At 26.5% G+C, this 22098-nt stretch overlaps 2 protein-coding genes and 1 long non-coding RNA gene across 3 annotated transcripts; all 3 read left to right on the plus strand.

Moving 5' to 3' along the window:
* Nucleotides 1–1097: 1097 nt before the first annotated feature.
* On the plus strand, nt 1098–2005 carry LOC111688488 (signal recognition particle 19 kDa protein). The gene is made up of 3 exons (XM_023451006.2): nt 1098–1289; nt 1360–1537; nt 1621–2005. The coding sequence occupies exons 1-3, from the start codon at nt 1225–1227 to the stop codon at nt 1864–1866; spliced, it is 489 nt and encodes a 162-aa protein (XP_023306774.2). The 5' UTR covers nt 1098–1224; the 3' UTR covers nt 1867–2005.
* Nucleotides 2006–3326: 1321 nt separating this feature from the next.
* LOC111688487 lies at nt 3327–5139 on the plus strand. The gene has a single exon (XM_023451005.2). The coding sequence runs from the start codon at nt 3500–3502 to the stop codon at nt 5024–5026; it is 1527 nt and encodes a 508-aa protein (XP_023306773.2). The 5' UTR covers nt 3327–3499; the 3' UTR covers nt 5027–5139.
* A 5662-nt stretch (nt 5140–10801) lies between these two features.
* LOC124420428 lies at nt 10802–14249 on the plus strand. The gene is made up of 3 exons (XR_006941197.1): nt 10802–10941; nt 11204–11308; nt 13680–14249. It is a non-coding gene; the product is annotated as an uncharacterized LOC124420428 (long non-coding RNA).
* Nucleotides 14250–22098: the final 7849 nt, after the last annotated feature.

Here is a 22098-nt window from a genome sequence, read left to right on the forward strand (position 1 = left end):
AATTTTTACACCTTTTGCGATTTTTTTTCTATGTAAACAAACAGGAATTTTGACAGATAAGATTGTAAAAGCTGATGATCAGCTGTGCGGACGAGGCTACCTTATTAAGTGTACACTGATTCTACGTATGACATTTGCAAGTCGATAAGAGTTGCCAGAAAAATGTTTTTATTAGTTCCCCATCTCCGAACGAAAATTTAACTTTTCATACAGTATTTGCTTTTTAATAATAAAATTAAAAATTATTAATGGATAATAAAAATATTTCAATAAATATAGAGCAATTGTTAGTATGTTTATTTAGGAAATATCATGTTAATTAATTAAAAAATGCAGCATATTTAACATCTGGTAACACGACTAAAAATATTACGTTAATAACAGGGACGGGAATAGTTATTCTAAAGCATATTTTGCCATCACTATATCAGATAGGGTTCTACAGTTGAAACGAAAAGTCGACATTTCGACTTTTTTCATTTAGTTAAAAGTCGACTTTTCGACCTTTTGCATTTTATGAAAAGTCGATTTTTCAACTTTTCGACTTTTTTTCATTTAAATAAAAGTAGACTTTTCGACTATAAGTATTTTATAAATAGTCGACTTTTTCCGACTTTTTGACTATTTTTGACTTCTTTCTACTTTTTTCCGACTATTTTTTGACTTTTTTCGAGTTTTTCCGACTATTTTAGAGTTTTTGACTTTTTTTTCCACTTTTTTAAAATTTTTGACTTGTTTCTACAATTTTCGATTTTTCGACTTTTTTCGACTTTTTCCGACTTTTTACGACTTTTCGACTTTTTACGACTTTTCGACTTTTTTCGACTTATCGACTTTCAGACTTTTCGGTTTTTTCGACTTTTATTTACAAAGTCGACTTTTCGACTTTTTTCACAGACGATAGTGAAGTTATCGACTTTTTTGGAACAAAATAGTCGACTTCGACTTTTTTCGACAAAAAGTCGATTTATAGAACCCTAATATCAGAGATAAGAGTTACAGGAAAAAGTGTAAATTCGAATTTTTCTGACAAAACACACAACAGGGTGACACAATAAATTACCCGAATAACGAGTATTCATCAAATACATAAACAACAACATTGACAATAAGACGTGTCAAAAGTTGACAAAAAGAAATTTTCTTATTTTTATGTTGTACATAATAAAAAATTAAAGTTTTTGTTATTAAATTAAAAAGAAAATTATTGCAAAAAAATAAATAATGGCTGCAGCAGCACCAGTGCGTACTAATTGGCATCCGTCCAAGAAACACAGTGATGTAGAAAGGTTTGTTAAACACTATAATTAAGTCATTTGCATTTCAACTAAATACATGTTTTTTTTCTAAATATTTAAGATGGATTTGCATTTATCCAGCCTATATAAACAGCAAGAAAACTAGACAGGAGGGACGTCGTCTACCCAAGGAGAATTGTGTTGAAAATCCTACTTATGCTGAAATCAGAGATGTTTTGTCTGTCACCAATATGAGAGTGGGAGTGGAAAATAAACAATATTGCCGAGAGAAAAGTAGGGTTAGTTGTTTAGCCAATTTTTAAGCCTACTTTCTATATTAAAAGCATATTAAAGTTAATTTAATGTTTTTTTATTATTGTAGGAACTTAAATTCCGTGGCAGAATACGCGTACAAATGCGTAATGATGATGGCAGTTTCTGTAATCCCGAATTGAATAGCCGTGAAGCTATTATGTTGTATGTTGCTAATAAAATTCCCCAACTTAAGACACGCCAGGGAAAACCTACTGAACCAGTCAGCCAACAACAACAAGTGCAACAGCCCAGTAGTAGTTCCGGCGGTGGTGGTGGTGGTGGTGGCAAGAAGGGCAAAGGCAAGAGACGTTAATTGTTTATGGTATATTTAAAAATAACTTCAAAGGAAAGAAGATTATTTGGTTTTTCGAGTTTGTTATACATTTTCACTTTTCTTTCATATATAATATTTTTGAAAATAAAAAAATTTGCATTTATTATTTTGCAAAATATTTAACAATCTTTTTTGCTCTTTTAAAAAGTTCGCTGAATTGCAACTCGTTTAAAAAAATTAAACAAATATAAATTTCAATCGATAATACAGGTCCAAAATAGTTAATGAAATCGGAGGGTATTATGCGTATTGATTTGGCGAAGTCCGTGCATTCATACTAGGTACAGGTTCCGACATGTTTTTCGAATCAGAATTTCTTGTCAGAGATCGAAAATTAAGACTTAATGGCATTTTGATAAGTTGTTGGGGATCTCTCGTTACTGAGTGACAACTTTTTTTTTATAGAAATCTTCTTAAATTCTTAATAGGTAACAATCGATAAAGAACTATGCATTAATAAAACTTAACACAGAACCAGTTTAACGTACATAACCTAAAAAAGTTTAACGTACATAACCTAAAAATATAAAATATTCTCAAAAATACCTTGTAAGAACTAAAATATAATTTTAAACTCAATAAAAATGTCAAAATAGAACTAATTTATTTTTACATTTTTTTCTCATTTAAAATTAAATAGAGAACATGCTTTTTTATTACAAGAATTAAAAAATATGTATTTTAATGAATTATTAACATAAATGAAACAAATACAATGCCATTAAATAAAACTCAAATTTTCAAGAACAATTTTTTTGCAATTTTGTTTATTTCAGCAGTTTCGGTAAATGAATATGTGTTTATAAAATTCAGCAAAAATAAGAATGCAGAAGACTGGCCGAAGCAAATACTCACTCCATTTAGGCAGTAATTTGCTGAAAAATGTATGTATGTACTTTAACTCTTATTCCAAAAAATTGTATATAGAAGTTTAAACATTTAGACCAACATTGAAAGTTTTTAAAAATAGATAGATAGATAGATAGATAGATAGATAGATAGATAGATAGATAGATAGATAGATAGATAGATAGATAGATAGAAAGATAGATAGATAGATAGATAGATAGATAGATAGATAGATAGATAGATAGATAGATAGATAGATAGATAGATAGATAGAAAGATAGAAAGATAGATAGATAGATAGATAGATAGATAGATAGATAGATAGATAGATAGATAGATAGACAGATAGATAAATAGATAGATAGATAGATAGATAGATAGATAGATAGATAGATAGATAGATAGATAGATAGATAGATAGATAGATAAATAGATAGATAGATAGATAGATAGATAGAATAAAATAGTTATTTGTAAAGAATAAATAAGTTATTTGTAAAGAAAGAATTCAGTCGTTTTGACAAGCAAAATTGTATCACCTTTCGACTCCGACCAACTATAGCGTCAATTATTTATTTATTTTATTTCCAAAAAAAAGAACCCAAAGGTTACAAAGAAAATTTATAATACGAAACTTGTTAGTCCAAACTAAAGCATCAATATAAAAGACAAATCACTAGTAAATGAAATGTCAGATGTACCACTTAAACGGTAAACGATTAAAATTTTTAAAATTTCTTTAAACGAAAAAAGGCTAAAAGTTATGACGGTCGTTTCAAATGGCCAATTTTGGATGTACACTGTGGCGCTCCTTATAGTTTGGATAATTGTTTTAACAACAGCTTTCAATAGTGAATCAAATATAAACAACAAATTAACTTCACCCAACGACAATAACGAGGATGAATTGAAAAATACGGGAAATTGTAAAGCTTTATGCAAACATTGTGGCTGTTTGGGTTTCTATTGCGGCGAAGAGTGTATTTGTGAGTGTAACAATGATCATAAGGATACAGAGTGCATTAGTGTGATACAAACAAATGCTAAAAGCTTAAATATACCCTTTGAAATTCTGATACAAGGACCAACGGCCAATACGTTTGTGCGTAATGCTTTTCAATTTGAGCAGAATAATGAAAGGAAATCCTTTGGTTATCGAAACAAGAGATCAACTGTTACTGTCTATAAGCCAAATAAAGCTCAACAAGATAGTCACTGCCTTCCAAATGTGCACAAAATAAAATCAAACAGTGAGGCCAAAACTTTAGTAAAAGATATTTTTATTGAGGCCAAAAAAGTAAAGGAACGTCGTAAACGTTCCTCTAATCAATTTAATTGGTTTAATGATTTAAGTAATAATTTACTAAGACCAGCTCCATTGGGTGGTTACAAACGTAAAACGGAAGAACCAAAAGATCAAAATATACCCAAAACTTCAACGGTTTCTCCTATATTTGATAATTCTTGGTTTTTACATAATACTCCAAATATTATAACACCAGCTCCGCTAAACAAACGCAAAAATACTGAGACAGCAAGAAGTGATATATCCCAGGAACAAGATGAAGAAGATTTAAGTTTGGAAATCATAAAAAAACAAACATTTCATGTGGATGATGATCAACTTCATGATGATTTTTCTGATAATCCAGAAATCGAGACAGTATATAGTGATGAATTAAAAAGCATAAAAGAGAAAGAAAAAATAGAAACAGTCGAATCAGATAATGCTCTAACACCTAATTTATATAAACAATTATATAAAGCTGACAAGATATCATTTTTACCAGAAACAGAGAAGCAAGAAGAATCTATGAAGACACTAACAAGTGGTAGATTCTTAAAAGATAATCTAAGTAAAACAGAGGATAAACATTTATTTCTATCAGAAGAAAAGGAACTAAAAGAAGAGTCACAGGAATCATTAACAAAAGATTTATATTCTAGATTGTTTAAAGATGATTTAATTAAACTTAAGGAAAAAATTAAATTATCATTCGAAGAAGGAGACCCTAAAGAAGAATCACAGGAACAATTAATTGGTTCTCTGTATGCTCGTTTATTTAAAGATGATTTAAATAAATTTGAGGATAAAAAATTGCTATCTGAAGAAAGTAAAAAGCTAGAATCTCAAGAAGCATTAACTGGTTCTTTGTATTCTCGTTTATTTAAAGAAGATACAAAGATTTCGTTACCCAAAAAAATGAAGAAAGGTTTACATGATTTACGTATACCCTGGTTAAAGCCTGGAAACTTTTTCGAAAAAGTTAAAAAAGTGATTGGAACATAATTTCGCCGAACACAGTCTATTAATTATTGTACATATGTATATTTGTATAAATTATTATAATTTATTTGATAATTAAATAAAACGTATTATATATTTATTAAATAAAATTTAAATTAGACTATAATGTTAAATAATTTAAAGTTTTTTTTTAGTTTTCAAGCAGATATTTTTATATGAAAATAAACCTACTTATTAAAAAGACGTTTCAACCAAATATGAAACATTTAGGATTGGTCGATAATTCTTAAATTATAACAACCACGTTCACTAAAAATCGTTTTAAGGAACCGATTTGAAGTTTAACAAAAATTTTAATTAAACATTTCAATCCATCAGATGAGTGTTGGAAACTTTTCTGTAATAGGATACATATATTAAAATTTCACTCACTGTAACGTTTCTGCTCTAGATAGTAGCTAACTCCAATAATAAGCTCTCACTATTTATTTATAAAAACTACTTGTTTAATATTTTTTCACCTGTTCATACATACACGATCAGAAAGTGCAAAAAAATTATAAATTTCTCTCAGTTTATAACTAGCATTTTTGCTATGTATTATGTTTACAGCATTTAAATAAGTATCTGTGTAGTATTCATGTGTTAATGCATTTCATGATTGTATGATTTTGTTAAATGAAGTTTTGCAAAAATCTTTATCAAGTACGTAGAATAATTGGGCTTAATATAAGTATTAGGGGGTAAACGATTTGAGTGGAAAAATAAAATGATAGATTGATAGATAGATAGATAGATAGATAGATAGATAGATAGATAGATAGATAGATAGATAGATATATAGATAGATAGATAGATAGATAGATAGATAGATAGATAGATAGATAGATAGATAGATAGATAGATAGATAGATAGATAGAGAGATAGATAGATAGATAGATAGATAGATAGATAGATAGATAGATAGATAGATAGATAGATAGATAAATAGATAAATAGATAGATAGATAGATAGATAGATAGATAGATAGATAGATAGATAGATAGATAGATAGATAGATAAATAGATAGATAGATATATGTAAGTTATGTCAACTAAAAGTACAACCTGACGACTTTAAAATAAATGTTAAACTTCTGGTATATATTCATATTTCATTGAGATATCTTAACCTAAAGTTTTAAGCAACCATAAATTGATAACTAAAACTTTTACTACTTTCACGTATTTTCAAAATCGGTTGGTTTAAAACTATAGGATATATTATCTAAAATAACTTATGTGATGTGGGAAATTAAGAATTCAATCATCAAAAAATGTATATCTTGGAATCTGTGTTTAGACTTTATTAAAAATTTGCCTGCCTAAGGCCGGGTTTTTGATATAAAGATAATCTACATTTTTTGTTTAAATCTAGTTTAAAAACAAAAACTTAATATTTTAAGTAAATTGCAATTTTCTGATTTGTTTTGTTTTATTTATTATTGTCTTAAATGTTTATTTAACATTTTTCATTTTACAAATGTATTATTTGCAAAAAACAGCTGTTCTTTTTTTAAGTTTTCGAGTGAATTATTGGCAATACTAACAAAGTTAACTGAACTTAAATCTAAATCTGAAAAACACAATCTTCGGTTAAAGTCCACCTAAATTTGTTCCGAGTTTAATCTAACAGCAAGTTAAGCCTAGTTTGAGTAGTAAGAAACCCGTCCTAAGTTAGTTTAAACTGTTAAAAAATATCTACAAATTCTTAAAATATTTTTAAAAAGGATCACAAAGATTTTTAAAAGATACTGGAACTCGAACATCAACAATTTTTTAAGATGAAAATTATATTTTTTCACTTAGAAGGAGCACCCTATTTTTTATGAAAACGAAATAAATGAAATGCTCATGTTATACTTTAGTGGAACTTTCTTATCCATTTACTTTCATACTTACATGCAACATTTTTATTTTCTTGTCTATATTTATAAATATTTTTTGTTTTAACAATGGCATGATCAAAATGAACAAAAAGCATGCCAATTATCATTTTTTTCAGCTCAATATTATTAGAGCGACTATAAACTTTCGCTTTTACGAACATGAAATTGAAACGTAAACAGCTGATTTGTGTTTATAGTATGAAAAAAATAATCAATATTACATCTTGTATGTATATCTCATTAATATGTACATCTTATAAATTTTGTTAAACATTGACGTAGGTATCTGAAATCTTTTAATATAACACTTTTTGGTTATCAAAAAAAGAAAAACAAAAACAACTTAGGGAGCAAAAAAAACAAAAAAACTAATTATGAATTGTATTAAAAACTGCCTAAATTTTAATATGTATATATTAAATAGGTAATTAATCTGTGTTAACCACTTTTTGAATTATAACTGTTCTAAATATGCCTATCTATTAATATATACATACTATTTTTTACCGGATATACTTGTCTAGTCTATTTAAACCTTGAACTAACAATAAACTAAACATAGTTTAAGATGTCCAATGTTAATTCAGAAGCGTTACAGAAGTCAAATATATCAAATTTGTTTTTTTCAGTTATTTGAAAATAGCACCTGCATAAACAAACATATGCAGCTAATACCTCACATCTACGAAATTCAAAAGTGTTTTTACTTTTTTTTTTAATAAAAAATATGAAATTTTTCAAATAACTTAGGATTAGGATAAAAACAGCATATAAAAACAGTAACAATAACAACAACTAAACTGAAAGAAAGAAAAAAATAACTTACATATTATGTAACATTACTTTCGGTGAGTTTTGTTTATGTTAATGAAGTTACTAAAGCTCACTTTCTTTTATAACTATATGATATTGAATAATTAAGACTAGTTTTATTTATTCAATTTTTGTATGTCCAATATAACATGCAGTATGTGCGCAGACAATTTTTAATAAATACATAAATGCCTTTCATAGTCTGTCTTTCTATACGAGGGCTATAGACTAAATTACTATAATTAGAGACTTATGTTAAAGAAAATAATAATCAACATAAATTGGCAAGTTTATCAGCATGTGGTCAAAATTGCTATTATTATATATTTATTACAACATAAAGTTAAATCGTCAAGAAGTAAGACCCCTTGTGGTGATAAGTAAAAAAATATTTACTCGAAATGTAGCTAAAGGTACACAAAATCGCAAAAAAAAAAAACAATTTTAAATAGATAGATAGATAGATAGATAGATAGATAGATAGATAGATAAATAGATAGATAGATAGATAGATAGATAGATAGATAGATAGATAGATAGATAGATAGATAGATAGATAGATAGATAGATAGATAGATAGATAGATAGATAGATAAATAGATAGATAAATAAATGGATAGATCTACACACAATTCCACTTTGCTTCAACGTTTTACAGTATTCGAAAGAAAGTTTCATTTGTGTAGGAACTAAAAAAAGCTCTCCTGAAAAGTTCAAAAACATTCAATAAACAAATTTGATCAAAATTTCTCTGCCACCCTCGTAAGCCATTCCATTTTTTATTAATAGCAAACCTTAAACATTTTTGTTTTTATTTTATTAAAACTAAAGTAATATCATGTATCTTAAGGTATTTTCGGCTAGGTCATGTAAATTTGATATTTAAAAAAAATTAAGACAAAAAAATGAAAATGTTATAACTAACGTTTTTTTATAGGGAAACAAAATATAATTTAAATATTTTACTAACAAGCTTTTAAAAATTATGTATATATTTTTTTGTAACAATTTATGCTTAATAAATAATTTGATAACAAGACTCTACGATTTACTAAATATATTGTACTCGTAGCGTTTATTATATGACAAATTGAAATAGAAATCCTTTGTTTTGGGATTAAGTTAGTGATAATGGTAATTTACTTATTAGCGAAACTAGTTTTTATTATTTTAAAGAAAAATTAATGAACAATTGCAAAAAAAAAAAACTTCAATTCATTTGATTGATTTGTTTTTTATTTGAAATGTTTTTGTTTAAATAAAATTTGTCATTGTTAAAATATTCGATTATTTAGAGCAAATGTTTTTTAGATCGCACACATGTTTCATTAAAAAAGACATAAATTTGAACTTGAGTACTTCCTGTGAGTCTAAATACTTAAATTTTAGAAGTTCATTAAAAAAATGATTCAAATGATCGATAAGAGTAATAAAATTAAATATAACTATAAAGTTCTAATATTGACTTGAATTTTTTCGAATGTCATAGTAGTTCACATCAAATAATTAATTTTTTAGTTAAATTATAATTTTTAATAAAATTATAGTAGTAGATTAGACTTAATGCAAGATTAGAGAAAAACCATTGCTGTAGAGTAAACCATTGCTGTAGAGTAAAGTGTAGACTTTAGACTATAGATTGTATTATAAACTAGGCTAGGCTAGATAGATAGTTTATATAGTTAAAGACTAGAATTTATACTAAAATATATATACTAGACTAGACTATAGGCTAGACTACGTAATAAACTACAGACTAGACTAGACTATAGACTAGACTATAGACTAGACTACAGACTAGACTATAGACTAGACTATAGACTAGACTATAGACTAGACTATAGACTAGACTATAGACTAGACTATAGACTAGACTATAGACTAGACTATAGACTAGACTATAGACTAGACTATAGACTAGACTATAGACTAGACTATAGACTAGACTATAGACTAGACTATAGACTAGACTATAGACTAGACTATAGACTAGACTAGACTATTGTCTAGGCTATAGCCTAGTAAACAATAGTAATACTATGTCTTTATTATAACCTTTATTATCGTTTTATACATTTTGCTTGTGACAGCAGTCTGACACTTTCCCCTCTATCATAAATCAATTTCCGGCACTATTACCCTTTTATCCGATAACTTTTATCTCTAACCACTAAGTAGTAAACAAAAAAAAATTGGACCCATTTAAGTGCTAAAATAAAAATGTGTTTTGAAAAAATTTTCCATACAACAGAGAACAGGTCTGTCTAGTGACTATATATAAATATATATTAATGTCTGCAACAGTTCCACAATTTAGCTGAAATTGTATGTGCAGTAGTTTTTTTTAAATTTATTTTTCACTCTACACAAGTAGACAAACATATGTACAATGTACATGAATATGCATAATTTTTCCAAATAGAGCAAAACAGCGCAACAAACCCCCAAGCATGGCGTGTGAGTTATAGTGAATTGAGTTCGTTTCTTAAGTCTTTCGTTTTGATGTGGCTTTTTATAGATCGACCGACATCAAATCGAATCAAACTCGTATAACAACGAACACAAACGATTGTATTTATGGGAAGGTATGTGTTTATAAATGCATGTTGGAAAAAAGCTTTTTTTTATGCCAAACCAAACCACCAAATAGCTTTGAATGAAACTAATTAACAATGCAGCTCACAAGCGTTAAACTTTTTGAAAAAAAATGTTTGTTTTTCTTGAATTTACTTTAATTTTCTTTTCGATTTCTTGTAGCTTATAAAGCTTGATACATAAATTTTTGTGTTTATATGTATGTTGGTATTATAGTAATTATATTTATGTTTGTATGTGTTTATATCTCTCTGTATGTGTTATATGACAAACAGGCTTAAAGCAAAGCTGCGCATGTATATTGAAATGAATTGTGTTTTATTTTTTTTTTCTTGAGTTTTTCGTTTAGTAATTTTTAGAAAAAAAAAAGAGTGGCTGTGTGTTTATACAACACAACATTAAGACAACTTTAACATATAAAGCTTTCGGTTTTTTTTAAGTCTTTTTTTTTCTGTGATTTCAGTGTTTTTGTTTTAACACAGAAAAGCACACTCAGTTTGGTGTTAACAAAATACTTTTTTTTTTCATGCCAGCCGTTACCGTTTTAGTTGTGTGGTTTTGCGCATATTGAATGTTTCAGTTTTAGTTACCAATTTGAAAGAGTAAGATCGAGACAACGGTTAGTGTTTAAAAGAAAAAAAATTTTAAATTAAAACAAAATTTACACAAAAAAAAAGAAACAAAAAACAACTTAATAAATTTTTAAGAAAAATTAGTTGAAGCTATAAAGCTTTGTAACAAGAAAAAAATTTTAATAAATTAGTAACAATTATGTTTTGAAGAAAAATTTAAGGATTAAACATTTATATATGAATTTAATTTTAAAGTGTTCATTTTTGAAAATTTCTAATTAAATAAAAATTTTTATTTTTTTTAAATAGTTTTTCGTGCAGTTTGGTTTTTAAATATTTTATATAACTTGCTTAAGTGAAAAAAAGGATAAACTTTGCCATAAATTATTTGGATAAATTTTAAAACGCAAAATGGTAAGTTGTCCCTATTAAAGGGCCCTCCCCCTTTTTTAGTATTACTAAATGCAGTTTATATAGTTATATATGTATTTTATATACTAGTGTAAACGTGTATGACATTTTCTGTTTTAAATTATTTTTTTGTGTTATAATTAAAGCCATAAAAAATACCATTTAAGTTATTGCAAAATTTAGGAAGATTTAAGTTAAGCAACTTTCAAAATAACCAAAGTGTTTTAAATTTTAGTATTTTATATTATTGATTGAATTGCAAATTAACAAGACTGGTTTAAGTAATTTTATTAAAAAAACCTACATGTTTTCTAGAAATAAATTAAAATCTGGTTTAGCCAAAATTTATTTGAAAAACATTTTATTTTTTTCGTTAAACTTCTTTCAGTATTAAGTTTTTTGTTTTAAGCCTTTAAATGCGGATATAATGTTTTAAACAAAAAAATATGTATAAACATTTACTTAAATACTTTTAAACACCAGATTTTGTTTAACTTTATAATTTTTTTATGTTTTATTTTAACCAATTTAGTTTATGTTTTTAAATTTATTTGTTTAACGTAGAAAAAACTCGTTTTTTTAATTAATTAAATAGTCTGCTAGTTTAACAACTAGTTTTGCTATTTTGTTTACTTTTCGTATTGAAAAAAAAATTTCCAATGCTTAAGCTAAAAACCAAACCTGCAAAATGAACAAACCCCAATTGTAGCATTTTCCTTAAAAACTAGTTTAAATACAAAATATTATGAAATTTTATTTTTTTATATCAATATATTGAAAATTCTACTTTCTATTTTTAAATATAAGCTCTCTTTGATTTTCATAAAATTTATCTTTTTTTTTTTCTCCCAAAAAATATGTTGAAATATAATTATGGCAAAAGAAAATTACAATCTAGGTCTTGTGCATTTAGTTTATTTATAAATTTTACGATTTTTAATTAAACTACCTACTTATCACAAAATTATTACGAAATTCATGTTTGAATATGAAAACTAACTGTCGAGAGTTTATTTTCGGAATCATTTTAACCTAATTAAATGAAATTTTATGGTAATGCTTTTACAAAATGTTTTACAAAATAAGAGGACCAGTTACATTACGATTTTAATAGATGTTTCTTAAAATATAATGAAATAATTTTTTAAAATAACTTTCAATAAAACTTTACTAAAAGCAAAGATACACGGTTGTCACATCTTACAACATTGTCACTTACTTCTTTTGCAGCTTTATCAGAAAAAGCTTTGTTGACAATGTAGCAAGACAAGTGACAAAGTGTTTCTGCACATTTTACTATCAACGTTGTAAAATCTAACAATTTCGAATTTTTAATTCAAAATTTTCTTGTAAAATTTTCGATTTCTTAAATTTGATTGAAATTTTTTTTTTTTTGCAAAAAATTCTAACGTTAGGTAGATTTTTTAATTTTTATAGAAAAATGTTATTCTTTTAACACAAATTGTATGGCTTGATTATCGATAGCAATCGAACCTCAGTTGAGTTGTCAGTTGTCAAAATAAAATTACAGATGACAATTGCCAACCTACAGCTGCAAATTGCAGTTACCGAATTGACAACTACAAATGTCCTGCTTGCTGAAATATTTTTTAAAGCAATTGTGTGGAATTTTATAAAAAAAATATTTCATTCTTAAATAATGATAATTCATTGGCTCCGTGCCATTTTTAATAGGTTCATGGAATTTGTTTAAATCTCTAGAAACTCTTTTAAAACAAATTCCTTAGAACTTTATTTATTTTTTTTTTTTGCAAGTTTTAATTGAATACACACAAAAATCTAAAGTTTCCCAAAAAAGTTTCTCAGTGTGAACCAAGGTCTTAGTTGCTAATCTGTCAAAATAACCACAGATGACACAATAACGATAACATTTTGGCAACTAACGAAAGTTGCCGTACATAATACCATGTTTTATCTCAGTTGCATTGACTGCTGGCAACACAACTAAAGTTTTGTTGCTATTCATAATCGATCTATTAATTTTTAGTAAAAACTAGCTTGAATTGAAAACGCCCTTTAAAATTTTTTATATTAACTTCTTATAGGAACAATCAGTTCAATTTTTCACATGAAAGTCAAAGTTTGTGCAAAATTTTGAGTATTCTAGCTCTAAAGAGCCAAATAGGTAGCGGTTTGACAAACATACCAGTATTTTAGGTTTGTGCAAGCCTGTTGTGTAGTGTATGAAGATGTTTAGCGTTTGCACAAATACTTGCGGTTTGTTTGATCAAAAATGTTGATTTTATACAAACATTAAATTTTTATCAATCAGTTTTATTTTTTATATTTATAAATAACAAATTTTTTACAAAATTTACATTTTGAAGGTAAATTTACTTCTTTATCATTGCAGTCCACAAAAACGTGAAAGATCAGTGATTCTACAGCATTGTTGGTGTAGTGTGTGTGGAAATGAAAAAAAGTATGTTTGTCATGTCGCTTGTTTAGTCTATTTGGACCTTAATAATTTCCCAGATTTTCGAAAATTCATATGAATGTCAAATTTTAATTTTGTTCGATTTTTTTTATTTAACATTAAAAATGTTGTTGTTTTTGGTTAAGATGACCATATCTGTTTGTAGTGTAACAAACCTGAGACTCTGGTGGGAATTGAACCCACAACCGCTGACTGACAGTGTAGCACACTGCCATGTACTTCACCGGGGTACAAAACATTACAAAAGTAATACTACTTTACGATTATAATCGAATTGTTAATCTTTAAGTAATTTTTTAAGAAGACTTTGTATGATAGGTAAGGTCAAATGAAGTTAGATCCTTACGAAAATTAGCAGTTTAATCTTTACTTACATATCACAAAGCCTTGCTGAAAGATACTAAAATATTTGACATAAATATGGACTTAAAAGAACTATGTTGGGGGTACGCACGTTTGTGCCAAATTTAAAAAAAAAAATCTTAAAAATTCTTACCTGTAGTTTGATTAGAAATTTAGCAGATGTACTGACACAGCTAAATCTATAAAGAAAATTATACTAAGCCGATTAGTATAGTGACGTAGAGACATCCATTAAAGTAGTGTAAAGTATAAAATGTTTCTTTTTTTAATATATATTTTCATATTAGTTTCTTATTATTAAAAGAAACAGTTTAACATTTTTAAACATTTGCACAAATGTCCCTCCATAAAGTTTATGGGATTTTGAAGAAAAATCTTTGGAAACCCTAAAAGTTACAATACAACTTACAACATAAATATCAATCATTAAATAAAGATAAAATCATAAAATACTTATAGGAAAAAAGGTCATCATTTCAATTATGGCACAGTGGTTAAGTATACAGTTAATATGGTGGAATTTAAAAGCAAATTAAAGAAAACTCCATACAGTAAAATTTCCCAAGATATAGAATAATTGTAACTTTTAATTTCGATATCAGACATGTATTTAAACGGAAATAAAATTATATGAAAACTTAGAAAACAAAAATTATAAATTTCCATATAGATTTTTAAAACAAACTGTAAAATTTAATGTTTAAAAAAAATTTGCATAATTTCCAAAAAAAAAATAATTTCACTTTAAAAAACTTTAAATTAAAGCCTCGTAATATTTATGTAATAAATTGAACAATCGATTCTAAAATATACGCTATTGCTTCAATATATTTTGTTAAAACAAAAACTCGAAAAAAAACACGTTCTACTCCAACTGAAGTAATAAAAAAAAACTTCATTTTTTTCAAAAGAACGTTTGTTTTAAAATGGTTACTAAATAGTTCGTGATCACTTTTTGAGTAAAATAATAAAAAGTCAATTTCGTTTATTATTGCACACCAGTATTATTTTTTTTTTAGGTTTCATTTAAATTTAAACAATGCCATGTAATTGTATTAGTAATATTATATACAAACATACATATGTACATTATTATTATGTATACATAAAAACTACATACATACATAAAATTTTAACTGGCATAGAACCGATATTATTGTGCATTATTATACAGCTAAAAAAAAAATAAACGTAGAAAAACTTAAAAAAAAAAATCTAAAAAAAAACAGTTTTTGCAAAAGTGTGTCATACGACAAAATGAAAAAAAAATAACAACATTAAAAATAAAATCGAAAAAGCTCAGAATAACGTTTTATGGAATTGTATGGCCGCACGTAGTTAAAACTATGAGTACCACAAACAAACCTTCATACAAATATTTACATTTTGCTATACATACATATTTACTTTATGTACGTACTATTGTCTAGCAGAACATACAAATACATAATCTACAGGCGGTATGTATGTATAAGAACACAGTTGCTGTTGCTGCTGTTTATTGGGCTGCAAGAATGTCATAACTTTAAATTGAAGAATTTTTAAGTGAGTTCTTATTCCTTCAACAATCAACATCTTAGATAATTCTTTATTAAATTTATTGTCATTTTTTGCAGACACGATTGTAATAAATGAAAATGTATTAAGCAATAAGCTATTTAACAAAAATCTTTTTAAAATGTATTTGCTATAAATGGTTTATATTCAACTCTACCAATAATAACAAATGAATTTCATAGAATTTGAAAATGTTTGTTATTTTCAATTGTTACCAAATGCATTTTTCAAAGGGTTCGACAGTTTCTTATTATTACTCATAAATTAAAATAAGATCTTTAAAACGTTTCAGGAAAAATCTACAATTTTACTTCAACTTAAATTTTCGAAATTTTTTTGAAATTGAATTAAAAAATCAGATAAATAAACTAGTGTCAGATATTAGTATATTCGAACTTAGGAAACTCGGTCCGTACTTTATATATGGACTCTCCACTAAAAGATTTATGTATGTATGTATGTATGTGTGCATGTATGTATGTATGTGTGTATGTATGTATGTATGTATGTATGTATGTATGTATGTATGTATGTATGTATGTATGTATGTATGTATGTATGTATGTATGTTTGTATGTATGTATGTAAGTATGTATGTATCTATCTATCTATCTATCTATCTATCTATCTATCTATCTATCTATCTATCTATCTATCTATCTATCTATCTATCTATCTATCTATCTATCTATCTATCTATCTATCTATCTATCTATCTATCTATCTATCTATCTATCTATCTATCTATCTATCTATCTATCTATCTATCTATCTATCTATCTAACAATGCAGATACAATGCAAATGTTAAGATTCGTGTAACATGATGTGCAAATCATTCGCATAAATCAGTTATTACAAAACTACTTATAAGTAGTATAACAAAAATATCGTACTTATTACTAACTACGATAAACCGTAATGTTATTGGCGTTACCTACATTTTAGTGGGATAAAAAACACGCATGATTTGCTAAATTGGAATATAAAAATTTGGCACAGTTTATTGTTTTTCAAAATTCGCATTAACATTTCTAGAAACCTAAAAGTCTGTTTAAAATATCAAATGTTATTTGCGACAAACACGCGATTTATGAAAAGAATAATGAATAAATAAATTTCCAAAAAAAAAACTATTGTCACAAATAAATAACTGATATGATCAAAAATATACTTGCAATTTTTTCTTTAATTAAACAATAAACAACTAATTGAAATTTATAATTAAATAGTACGTATTTGAGGAGTCTTTTAACAAAAAAAATAAATAAATAAAATATAATAAGTTTCCCTTTCGGTAAAATAATAATAAATATAAAAGTAAAAAATACAATCTAAAAGACATAAGTTGGTATGAATATATATAAAATTTTTATTCAGTTTGTTAATTAAAATTTTTTATGCGGAATAAAAACAAAATAAATAAATAATAATAACAACAACAAAAATTGCCAAACAAGTAAAAGTTGCTGTTAAAAAACCAGTAAACGTCATTGTTATAGTTTAACAAAAAAAAAAACTACTGCCTGCAACTCCTTATATACTTTTATATACATATGTAGATTTATAATATACATACATTTATAAATATACAATTACATAGATATGTATATAAGCAAAAATATATACTTTCATATGTACATATCTAAGTTTGCTGGTAAAACTTGTAGACAGACACCTGATGAAAATTATTTTATTTTTTAGTTTTTGTTATAATAATAAATGTTAATAATAGAGTTAACAGTTTGGTTGCTTAAACTCTATTTTATTATGCAGAAATTAGCATAGATTTTATGCAGCTTACTTCGGTTCATATAGAGAGATACATATCTAAGTATATAAACCCCGGAGCAGCGAACTAAAGTAGCAGTAGACATTGATATGTATATAGATATTATTACTTACTGACTGCACTTAGAAAAATTTTTTTGTATACAAACTTATTGTTATTAATAAATCAAAAACTAAAAAAAAGTAATTTCGCGAATAAAGAGCAAATGGTGTTAAAAACATAAAAACTGTCTATAAAACAAGTTTCACAAGCTTTTTTTTTGGTACAAAATCGAAAAAGAGCAGTTTTCATGATTTGAAAACAAACGATCTTTTTGTATGCAAATCTATTAAAAAACATATGTATGTAAGTAGCTATAGATAACAGCTACTAAATTCATATTTGTTTAGACTTTTGTTTTCTATTTATATTTTGTTTTTTGAAGAAAGGTCGATCGATCGATATATATTAATAAATACAAATTTTAATTTTAACACAATTTAACAGCAAATCAGTAGAGATTTGACAGTTTTATTATGGTTTTGTTTATTTTATCTTATTTTATAAACAAAATATTGGCAGCATTTAAAATAATTAACTGATGTATTCATAACCTATAATATGTATGTATTTTCTTACATAAATACATGCAAACCCTGACATTTATGGAAAATGAAGAATATTGATTAAAATACAACATTTCATGTATTAGATAAAGTGCAAAGTTTTTAAATGTTATTTAAAAGTTTTGGGTCAAAACTATAAATACTAATAAATATTTAATATATATATTTTTTTTTTTTATTTTGAAATAAAATATTTTATAATAAATTTCTTAGAGGGAAGAAAAGTGACACAAAACTAGCCCTAAACTAAGCAGGTAGAAATCAGTTTAAATCGTGTCATTCAGACATATCTACAATGATGAAAACTTTAATTTAACTTTGAGTAAAAATAAATTCTAAATTTTGTAGACTTTCAAAGTTAATCTAAAATAGATTTATTTCTGTTCGATGGAATAAGTTTCCCGCAAAAGTTTTTCGTACTGTTTTCGATGTAAAAAGATTAAAAGTAAATATCCGAAAACATTTTTAATCCTAAAGTTTTTTAAACATGCACTGCATAAGTCAGTTCAAGCTGTTGTGTTTTTTGTGAAAATCGGCTAAATGTTTGTATCTCGGGAATGTTTTCTTCAATCCTCAAGGGTGACGACTTGCCACCGGCGTATATGATATATAGTTATGCCGGTCCATGCACAAGTACTTTGCTCAAATACTCTTGCTATTTAAACTCTGACCATTACTGATCCATTGCTGAACTTCCGTGATACAAAAACAAGGACTCTGCTAAGTCCCTAGATAAGTAATTGAAAGACCGAAACAAGAATATATCAAATAAGACGAGAACTTATTCGTTGTGGCAAATCTTGTATGAACAGAGTAAACCGTGAACATACAGGAAAAACAACGAAAATTATTCGCTTCACTTGTATTACGAACCTTACATCTGACACACTTCTCATTCACCCGACACACTGAGTTGATACGCTTAGTACCAACAATATCTTTTGTCTCGAAAACAGTAACGAAAGTATTTATGGTTATGGGCTTTAGTGTGTTTTTTAACGAACATTCTCTTCCCAAATTTGAGACCCAGAAGGGATCCCTTCAATAATCGGGACAAGATAAAGTTAGAAACTCTGTCCTGTGGGCTACTGGTTTCCCTAATTCTAGTTAGATAGTTAGTTACTTCGTTAGTTGCTAATTAATATCGATATAAAGTTTGTGTTCAATATGAAATCCCATTTAATAACGACCCAGGAAAAACTTTACTTACACAGTAAGCAAGCAAGTAATATTAAAGCAATGTGGAAGTACTTACTTTTATGGTGAATTACTAATTATTTTTGTTTGACGAGGTACAAAAAAATGTGCTTACCCGAATTTCCCCGGGCTAAAACCTGTCTTTGCAATTACTTTTTGTATTTATTAGTCTTTACGCTTACTCACTGCTTCACTTACAAGATTTTTTTATAAACTGATTGTCCAGATAATTGCCTACAAATTTCATTAAAAAAAATTTAATAATGTTATTGATAACGACCATTCATTATCAGGTTAAGTATTAAAAAACTATTCACTACTTCTTCTTTAGCATTTTAACTCATTATTTTAACACGGTGATATCATTGGAGACAAGTACTTCTACGCTCGCTTACAAACGGGGAGTTAAAGAAGTATATTTTGCTTACAAAGATGTTGTTGAATAAGTTGTTTTATTTTTAATAATAAAAAGGAACCAGTGAGAATACCAACCGGGGACTTCGGTTTGTTAGTTAAGTGTTCAACTTACTGCACCACTGCTTAGCTATTTTATTGCACGTCAAGTAATGGTTTTCAGATACAAAGTAAGCCGAAAATAAAGTACATCTATTTCAGATTAAAAGAAAGTCATTACTCGAGTACTTCAAAGTAATGCAGATGGCCAGTAAATAGTCATTAAAAGTAAGGGAAGTTATAGAAGTACAACCCATTAGGTTTTTACTCATTACCAATATTTGAAGTTTTTTTGCTGGGGACTACTGCACACGAATTCCAAGGAATCTTCTTTTAAAGTTGTATTTCATTTTCAACTATTCTATAGCTCATCTTTAAAATTAACTTTTAATTTAAAATATTTACCAAATTTAAATTTAAATATTTTTTCTAAACCACAACGTGAGTGAGTCATAATAACAGAATCAAAAGACATTCATTTTCATTTTAAACAGTTTACGATCATAATAATAATACTAATACTTAACTTTATATTCTAATCATAAGTATTGATTTAAATAATAGTAATTATTTGCATTTATTTAACATTAAGTTAGTTGTTTTAATTGTATGCAATTAAAGAGTTAAAGCTCTTCAGTTGTAATAAACAAATAAAAAAAAAAAAAAACCAAGCTTTACATACAAAGCTCAAGGACATTGCACACAATTTTTAAACGTTTTTGTGTTTGTTTAATATTCCGTGTATCTTAAAGAATAACTTTAAACATCAGTTAAAAAAATGTTAGTTAGTTAGTTTTAGATACCAGTTATTTAGTTCTATAAGTTATTCTTGTTTAAAATAAAACGAAAAACGAATGTTTTTCATACGTTTTAGAATATAAATACCAGTACCAGTTTTGTTTTTGTGTTTTTTTTTTTTAATTTTTTGACTGGCAATAAAAATCGACAGTCAATTAAATGTTAAAATTATTAAACATGTGTGTGCTGTAGATTTTTATACAGATATAGATATACGTTAATATGTCTTATAACCATAAATACTTGTTCTCCTTATTTAATTAAACAAATATCTATCAAATACCAAAATTTTATTATAATAACGGTCAATTTGGTGTTTTGTAAAAATAAACAAGTAGAAAAGTATAGTCGGGCATGGCCGACCATATAATACCCTACACCATGAGTATATTTTTAAAATATTAACTTTTTATAAAATTTTTATTTTTTATAAAGAAACTTTTATGTTGAATATTAGCATAATTCCAAAATATTTAAGCAATTTATTGATAAAAAAACTAAATTTTCTAAATGAGGCTTTATATGGGTCAAATATGGGCCGATCCTCGGTAAATTTGGGAAAAAGATTTATTTCTAAATAACAGTTTTGCTGAGTTTCATTGCGATACAAATGGTTACAAGTCAATTTTAGACGTTTAAGACATTTTTTGAATGGGGGTTTGTATGGGGGCTAGGGTCAAATAAGGGCCGATCCTTACGAAAATCTGCATTGTCATTTATACTTATATAAAACTTATTTGTGACAAATTTTTAAAGAGATATAGCAGAATATTTGTTGTAATTATGGCATAAAAAGTTCAAATCGGGAGATATGGTTGTATGGGGGCTAGGTGAAATCGTCCCTGTGCCCAAAAACATGCTTGGTCCAAATTTCATCAAATTATCTTGAAAATTGCGTCCTGTACCTTGCGCACAAGGTTTACATGGACAGCTAGCCAGCCGGACAGACGGACGGACATGTCTTCGACTCAAAAAATGATTCTAAATCGATCGGTATACTTTAAGGTGGGTATTGAACCAATATTTTTATATGTTACAAACATCAGCACAAACGTATAATACCTTCCCCACTATAGTGGTGTAGGGTATAAAAATTAAAAAACAACATCGTTTTAAATAATTCTTTAGGTTTATTTAAGGCTAAATTAATTTGATCTAAAATGCATTTACATTTTTAACTAATAAATATCCGTGTAGCAACACTTAAAGGAAATTATAAATCATTTTGTTTGTTTAGAGTTCAGCTTAGATTTCAGATTCAAATACCCAACCTACATTTTGATCCGTTTTATTTTATTATTTCTCTTTTTATAAGATTGTGTTAATTATTCACACTATTTTTTATTAATATTATGTATTTGTGGATTAAACATTTACTTTTGCTGTTTAAACAATAAATCTTAAACAAAAACTTCAAGAATTTGTATCAGCATTAGTATTCAAAAGAGTTCTCAGGAAATGGGTTTTAATTTAAACATACACCTAAAAAAACACAAAAAACAACAAAAAAAGAAAACAGTAAACAGTAAACATAATTTAAAATAATTCTTTTATATATATATAATTCTACT

Source organism: Lucilia cuprina, chromosome 5 (genome assembly GCF_022045245.1).
Source record: "Lucilia cuprina isolate Lc7/37 chromosome 5, ASM2204524v1, whole genome shotgun sequence".
In the NCBI taxonomy this organism is placed as follows: domain Eukaryota; kingdom Metazoa; phylum Arthropoda; class Insecta; order Diptera; family Calliphoridae; genus Lucilia; species Lucilia cuprina.

What these genes read in the sequence shown, in the direction of transcription:
- LOC111688488 (XM_023451006.2), top strand. Translation starts at nt 1,225, where the DNA reads ATGGCTGCAGCAGCACCAGTGCGTACTAATTGGCATCCGTCCAAGAAA. An exon ending in AAACACAGTGATGTAGAAAG is followed by an intron (nt 1,290 to 1,359) that starts GTTTGTTAAACA and finishes TAAATATTTAAG; the next exon opens with ATGGATTTGCATTTATCCAG. An exon ending in ATTGCCGAGAGAAAAGTAGG is followed by an intron (nt 1,538 to 1,620) that starts GTTAGTTGTTTA and finishes TTATTATTGTAG; the next exon opens with GAACTTAAATTCCGTGGCAG.
- LOC111688487 (XM_023451005.2), top strand. Translation starts at nt 3,500, where the DNA reads ATGACGGTCGTTTCAAATGGCCAATTTTGGATGTACACTGTGGCGCTC.